The 7,868-nt window shown below is 41.8% G+C and overlaps 1 protein-coding gene across 1 annotated transcript in view; it reads right to left on the bottom strand.

Moving 5' to 3' along the window:
• Positions 1-7,868, bottom strand: part of ADAMTS17 (ADAM metallopeptidase with thrombospondin type 1 motif, 17) — a 160,380-nt gene that overhangs the window by 27,218 nt on the left and 125,294 nt on the right. The window contains exon 18 of the mRNA XM_010018623.1: positions 6,620-6,755. Coding sequence (XP_010016925.1) covers positions 6,620-6,755 — 136 coding nt within the window. The remainder of the gene's footprint in view (positions 1-6,619; positions 6,756-7,868) is intronic.

Genomic DNA, 7,868 nt, shown 5'->3' on the forward strand with positions numbered 1-7,868 from the left:
CATATTTTGTTAGATTATCCTGCTAATCCTTCTTTGTGGGTAAAGACTGCACTTGGCCTGAAGAGCCTCAAAACAAAGGGCGCAGATCATTTAACATTTTAAAACAAGGTAATGTTCAAACAGAAGGCTGTTGAGTCAAACATTATAATGGGAAAAAATGTGATGTAACTCAGCCTGGGTGTTTACACCAAAGCTAAGAAATCTGTCTCATGACTCTACGTGAAAACTAATGCCAAATTGACTTCTGCTCTAGCAAGTCATCTTGAATTATTTGACGTAAATGCATTTATAAGGAGCAAATAAGCCCTCCTCATTCTACTCTCTGTTCCCAAGTCTTCTCTTACTCTCTGAAAGATTGCTTCATTGAGTTGAGTTCCTGGATTTGCTTGAAAATATCTTCTTGTCTTTCAGTAGCTAACTAGTATTGATTGCTGGCTGCTGTACTTGAGGACCTCCCTACAACCTGGAATATGTGTGATTTTGTCTCCTTCTAGTGGATGGTGATAACTGGATCTGCCCACAACAGGACATCAGCTCCCCGCTCACAAAGGTGCCCAGAAGTCTCCCAGGCTTTCCAGTCTTCAGCATTTGGCTTCTCCTCCTGCAAGACCTACCGGAGACCTGCTGCAGCTGCCGACCACCAGCAGCCAAGGACGGTTCCCTGAAGAGCAGCCACCAGGGCGCAGCATTGGCCGCTGGCTCCGCCGCCTGCAGCCACCGTGTCTTGCACAGGGTCCAGCACAGTCCTGGCAAATTCATTAAGCTCAAACTGATTCTAGAGATCCCAACTCCAGTTTTGGGAAATACTTCAAAATGAGCTCTTACGTGGTGCCTCCTTGGATCAGAGGGTGCTAACATTACTCTTTATGCCAGATTTCCAGGCTAAAATGATTTGAAACCTTCCTCATGGCTGTTCCTTCTTTTCTTTTTTTTTTTCATGTAACCAAACTCAAAGCACACCAAAAGAGATGTTTCTTAGCACAAGGCACAGATAAGGTTTTGAACTTGTTGCTATTGAACCTTATGGATGATAAACAGTTGTACAGGTCCCAGAAGAGGCTGACTGCATTGATGAAAGAACATATCCATTTGGAAGCACTGAATGTCTAGCTCACTCCCTTCAGCTAACAGCACTCCCAGTACATCTCTCCAGTTCAGTATAATTGCCACACAGCCCTGCAAGTAATTTGCTAACATTCTCAAGGAGTTTTCCATCATTCTCTTTCCCCCAAAATCCTACTATTTGCAAGACTTTTCGCCTCACAAAATAAATCCAAAACTGTTTTGCTCCCTATCTACCTGTGATGATAACACAAATAAACGTGGTGCAAACAGACCAAGGAGACTGATTTCTGTACTCATGGACTGTTAAACAGGGCACTGCCACAGGTATATGGGGGAGTCTAAAGGGAGAGGTGGACACTCAGACAGCAAGGGTCATACAGATGAGCACCATTAGCACCAGACCAGCAATCAAAGCAATGAGCACCATCAACCATCACACAATGAGGCACTATGCTTTGAGTGGTCTCTAGCCTTTTGGGCAGGTTGGTGAGATGCTGAGCCAGCTGAGGCCTTGGCTGGCTCTTGTAACTGGCTTCATTTTTATCCCAGTGGGTATCACTGGGGTACATGAGCCCTTGGAAAGCACAGCGTTGGATTCCAGTCCACAGATGGAGAAGTGAAAGGGGAATAGAAGAAAGAAAGAAAGAAAGAAAGAAGTGATCCATGGAACCACAGAACTGACCTCAGCAGCATCCAGGTTTTGGAGCAGATGTGGAGGGAAACAATAATCAAAGACAATGGATGCAACATAGGTTTCCTCCAGGCAAAACTCACTGGCTGCATTCTGTGATTAAGATAACTGCTTTTCCAGACAAAGGAAACATGGTAGATTTAATCTATTTGGTTATCAGTAAAAACCTCCTTTTGCTTATTTAAGTTGGAGGAACTGGTGATATGCTGGGAAACATGGATATCAATGTGTAATTTCTACGGTAGGTGAGAGCTGGCTGCAGTGTAGTGCTGGGAAGGAGTATCAGGTATGAAGGGAATCCAGATTAGTTACCAGTGGACTTCCTGAAAGATCCATCTTGCATTTGATCTAATTTAGTATGTTCATTAATGACCTTGGCACAAAAAGAAGGAAAAATAGGGAAAATGCTGACAATACAAAGTCTATACAACAGAGGATTAGGAGTCATCCAGGAAGAATTGAATAACCTTGAGTGCTGCAATAACAGAGATAGGATGAAAATTAATAGCATACAGTGCAAGGTTGTGTGCTCAGGGACTAATAACAAGCATTTCTGTGTTAAAGTAGGATTCCCATGTTGAAACAAATGAGGAGGAAAACATCTAGAATGACTGTAAGCCACAAATATGATGCAGTCATGAAAAAGGCAAAGCATGTATCAGGAGAGTTACTGCCAATGAAGGCAGGAGATTATGAGTGCAAGGGTTAGACTGGACTGAGACTGGCATTCTCCACAAAGTTCTGGTCACCTGCACACTAAAATGATGAACTGAAATAATGTAAATTAGAACACCAGTAGAGAAGGTGACCAAGGGAATGAAGAATTGATGTGCAGTCTCTGATCCAATAAGGAGTTAAAGAAAAGTAATGGATTTAGCCCAGCAAAATGATGGAAGGAGGAGATACAATGGTTTGCTGTATCATATGGCACTCAGCCCAAGGCAAAGAGCTGGGGGGGGGTGGAGGGGGGTCGGGGATACTGTAAAAGCAGAGGAACAGAGCTGATGCAAGAACAAATGGCTGAAAAATTGCAATGACAAATTAAGGTTGGAAATAAAAGATCCTGACCCACATGAACAGCAAGGTCACAGGAGGGCCTTCCAGTGAGGGAAGGAGACTGGAGCTAAATCAGTTTCTACATGCTGCTGGTATGCAAGTTAGCAGGAAACTAACCCTTGGACTCAGGAGATACTTTCAAGTCCCAAACAGTGAAAATAAGGGTTCAGGTCTCCTGTGGTTTTCAGTAGATGAAGGAAGGGATTTCTGGCTTTTATGCTGCTGTTAAGCATCTGTGTAGGAACACCGCATATCCAGCAGGTCCCTGAAAGAACTCAACCTCTATTAAAATCTGTTACAGCAAAAAGGAGGAAAATTAAGAGTGTTTGCATACAGGCCATTACAAGTCGAACAGTTGGGAAATTTCATGTGGTTTTGGTTCTTTTCCTGCATTAGAGGGGAGCAGTTTCATATTCATAGACTCAACCATGCATGTTGAAGTGTGTGGCCACTGGCCGACCTATGTTTTCAGTAATAACAGCTGATGTGATCTGTGATTTCTAAGTCTTGTGCCAACATGAGTGCTGGGTTTGCCTATATATTTGGGTTGGTGTTCAGTGTGCTGGAAACAACCCATACGCACCGCATGAAGAATCCAGATTCCATCTGGTTACAGCACAGTTTTGTAAAAAATACCTAAAGAGCTAGGCAAAGGATTAGAATAAAGAGGTGCTAATAGGGTGCAGTTGGGACAGGAAAGGAAGCTGTAAAGAATTTAATGGAAAAAGAGGGTCAAGGAACATAAAAAATAAAATAGGAAGAAAAAGAGGCATTTTTTTAAAAGGTGAAAGAGTAACAATAATAAAGAATGAAAGATTCTTTTATTTTTGCCAGTTTCAACAAAACCCTGAAGAAAATTCTCTTCTCTGACGTTTAATTTTAAAACATGTCAGTGCATCCAATCCTTTTTTTCAATCCTGCTTTGTATTTTTCAGGTGCTGGGTTGCAGTTGCAGAGTTCTAATCTTCTGCTTGGCCTCATGAAACTATTGTCCCCTGCCCCACGTTATTTGGCTTCCCCAAGAGGTGGCTGAAGTTCAAAGGGATATATAACTTGCAAAGCACTTTGGGATCGTGCTGGAAGAGAGACACTGTTATTAATATCATACCCTCTTTTCCTCCTGCTCACTTTATATCTATAATGTGGGTTATTATTTTTTATTTTTATCATAATATCAACAGCAACAGCCTCCTCCTCTTCCTCCATTTACACAACACGTTCTCACCCCATCCCAAAGAGTTTGCAATCCAGATTATACATGGATTGAGAGTGGAAGCAAAAGCGTGGGATGGCGAATTAAAGTCACACAGCACATCCACAAGAGAAACAGAGACCGAGTGTCCTATGACCCAGATGGCCATAAGACCCTTCTCTAAAGATAAATGCTCTTAAGTTTTGAGTAAAAATGTAAATGTAGTTCAAACCTCACAAAACAGAGCAGGTTTACTACAGAAAGGAAAGCTCTGTTCCTCCTTCTGGACTCAGGTAAGGGGCTTAGGTCCGAGCGGAAATGGGAAAGGACCTTATTGTAACAAGATGTTACAATAATTTTACTCGAAACCCTAACACAAATTCAGGGTTCGTAAGAAAAGCATTGACATGGTGAAAGAGAATGGTTTCTTTAAGATGTTCTTGGTCAGGGAATATGCTAAGCATGCACTTCTAATATCTGGGTGGGCAAACGCAAGTGGAAATTTAAATTCTACAGAGGCACAGAGAATGTGCTTCTGAAAATGTTTCCAGTTAAAAGCATGTTAAGTGTGAAAGTGTAGTCTACACGGAGAGAGTGAGGGACTGTGGTGTATCAGATCATCAGCAAGGATTTTGTGGCCTTTCCGGGTACCAAGCATGTTTGGTGCTTGCTGTCAGTGTTCTCAAAGAAAGGGACCAATGATAGCGTCACTGCGCCAGTGCTAACTGCTTCAGGGGAAAACAGGGCTCTAAGTGGCCTGGTAACTCCATGTACAAGAAGAGATACCTTGGAATAACAAGGGCTGGGCCTGAATCCCCAAAGGAACACAATCTGGGTATAAGAACAGAGTATCCCTTTCTCAGGAGGTTTTGTGTGATTTAACCTAACCCACTGGAAAGGCAACAATGTCTGGTGAAAGTGTGCAACAAAGAGACTTAACCAAGGGCTCAGGATCAAGGAGATCCCACAGAGAATCAGCACTATGGGTCTTAGGGCTCTATCAGACCTGGTGGCCAAGACCTCCCTTTGTTGCTCTCAGCTAGCAGAGGCAGAAGCTGCAACCTTCTTCCAGAGCTTTAGAAGTTGTTTTTCTTCATCTCTACCACTTGGAACTGTGGTATATACCATATACCTGCCTGAGCTCACACCAGTCTCCTCTTAATAGCTTAACAAAAGGTCTGTAAGAAATACGGGGCAGGGCAGAAACAAAAGCAAATGCTCCTTGTTTCTGTTTTTCTGAAAGAATGACATGACAGAAATGCCAGCATCACTGAATTTAGGAAACTTCCTCATGGAAATGACAGTTGTTTCCTTGAAGTCACTGGGAGTTTGGTTCTCGCACACCTAGAAGCACGTGGGGTATCTCATCATACCTTTCAGTACCACTGAAAGCAGTGGTACTTTTATGGCCACAATATTGTACAGCAGCAATAATAGCAATGCAGACAGAAAATCAAACCTGAAACAGCCTTATTGATGGATGACCTGACATTGGATTTCCCCGCTTCAAGGCACTGTAATCAGAGTGCAGGTCTGCAAGTCTAATTAGAAGGAAGTGTGCTGTTTCTCATTTTCTCTATTGTTTTTGCCAGAAGGATTAGCTTTGGAAGTGCATTTCGCTGGCTCATCTGATTATACAAGATGCAACAGCTAGCAGGTTGCTTTGAACACGCTTTTTTAGATGTTGTTGAGCTTTGTCCTAGGTTGATTTTGTGTTCTAACTACTATCAAAACTGGATCCTCTGCAATATTCCACAATGCTAAACATTACTGTGAAGCAAAAAAGTAAACTTTTTTGTTAGCAAACTGAACAAATTAATTTGCCTTCCTGTGTTTTGTCATTTTGGTCAGAAATGTTTTATACAACATAGATCAACATCAGTTCAGCTGCAAGTGCTTGCCAAAGTAAAAGGAGTTTTTACTGGGTTTTAGCACTTATTACTATTAGATCTTTATTTACTCCTACTGATGCAGAAAAGCACCCTTACTGAGCAAAGCATCTAAAACATGGTCCATCCTAATTTCTTGACTTCAGCAAGATTCAGCTTTGTTTCCAAAACCGTGCACGTCTTGCTAAACACTGTACAAACTTCATATGAAGAAGAGACATTCATCACCTAGAGGCTTCCAGTCTGAACTATGCTAATACAGACCAAGCAGGCAACACAGCAAGTCAGCTATAGTAGCTTAAACACTGTCATTTGTTTGCCAGGCTTTTTGTGGCACTGTTTGACAATTCATCAGACCCTATTCTGTACTGAATAATTATAAAAAAGACTAGATATCCAGTCACTGCAATCTTGTCTAACTTTATACTGCAGGTTGCTCTGTCACCCAAGAGGCAGCCAAGGGGAAAAGAAAACCATTCCCAAACAATGCATGAAGGCAGCTTGCATGGAATCTGGCCTTACTGGATACAAATTAAAAGGACTCTGAGGTAATGAAAGTCTGACCTGCTCAACAAAAGGAAATGAATATTACAGCTGGTTACTGTGGCTAACAATATGTCCCAGTACTTATAGATACTTTCACCATCTTCACCAGTTGGAGGCTTTGGAAATGGGTGATTTGTGAAGGAAAAGGATATTGGAATTTATTACTGTTTAACTCCTTACCGTGACTGGCAGGGGTGTGTGTTACATTTCCTGACCTGGGGCTCGGGGCGATTCACTCGCTGGCAGTCACTGTCATTCACCAGTGTCATGGTCTTGTTAATGATTCGAGTGCAGGACACTATGGTTTTCCGTTCACCTACGAGTCAAATAAAAATCAACTCTGAAAAAGGAAACCAGTGGCTAAGAACAAAATCATGACAACTCAGCAACCAAAATTCAAAAGCTAGAAGGTCCCTACTCCATCTGCAAGATTTAACCTACACATACCTACCGACTCTGCAAGCAATCCCATTTCCCACTTCTGTCCTACCTTTGTACTCTTCTGGTTTTCACTTTATTTCTGTTTATTTTCAGAAAAAGCTACAAATCTTTCCCTAGTAATTGAGAAATTGGTTTCTTCACAGGAACAACAGGTTGGCCTTTCTTTTTCTAGCATTTAATGTGGAAACAACCTTGAAAACAATTTGCTTTCATTTCTGGTTCCTCCTCCACATGTAGCTGTGCCCTGTAATCACGTAGGACAGATGTGCCAGCTGTTTAAGCTGAAGCCCCACAACCATCCACCCCTCAGTGACTGATAATGACAGGACAGCTGCCTCCTGCTGCTCTCCATTCAGGAAGAGTCAAGTTGAAAAGGAGTGACCAGGGTTCAAGAGTGATAAATTGGGTTTGTTTGTATTTCACAAAATGGTGAAATTAAGCCACCAAAATAAATCATTTCTTAACTTCTGATCCTCCAGATACACTACTTTGAAAACACTGAAGTATCTCAGGAGTATTCAGCATTTCTCACATAAATTGTCTGTGTATCAGGAGTTTCATCAAGACACAGCACTGCGACCCTCAGGGTTCAGCATTCCACTGTGTGACAATCACCACATGTGACAAGCAAAATGTCTTAGATGCTCTTTTTAACCCTGAGTCTGCATCAAATTGAGTTTATTCATGATTTGCAGCATCTGAAAATCAAAATATAAGAGATAATTGCCATCTAAGCTACTACTGGAGGGAGCCATGTTGGTGGGTACTGATTTGATTCAAATACGTGGCAGGCTTGCAGCACAAATCAAAAGAGCTACAAATAGATTTCCTACTCATTAATTTGAGGATTTAATGGCTCCAAGAAATGACTGTTTTAATAAATGCATAAAAGTGTCCATTTTAAAATGAGTTCTATTTACGGAAAAGAATAAACCCATGATTTCAGTACACTGAAGGCAGTGAGCCTGCAAATGTGAAGATGAGCACT

Source organism: Nestor notabilis, unplaced genomic scaffold (assembly GCF_000696875.1).
Source record: "Nestor notabilis isolate BGI_N333 unplaced genomic scaffold, ASM69687v1 scaffold12197, whole genome shotgun sequence".
Classification (NCBI taxonomy): Eukaryota; Metazoa; Chordata; class Aves; order Psittaciformes; family Psittacidae; genus Nestor; species Nestor notabilis.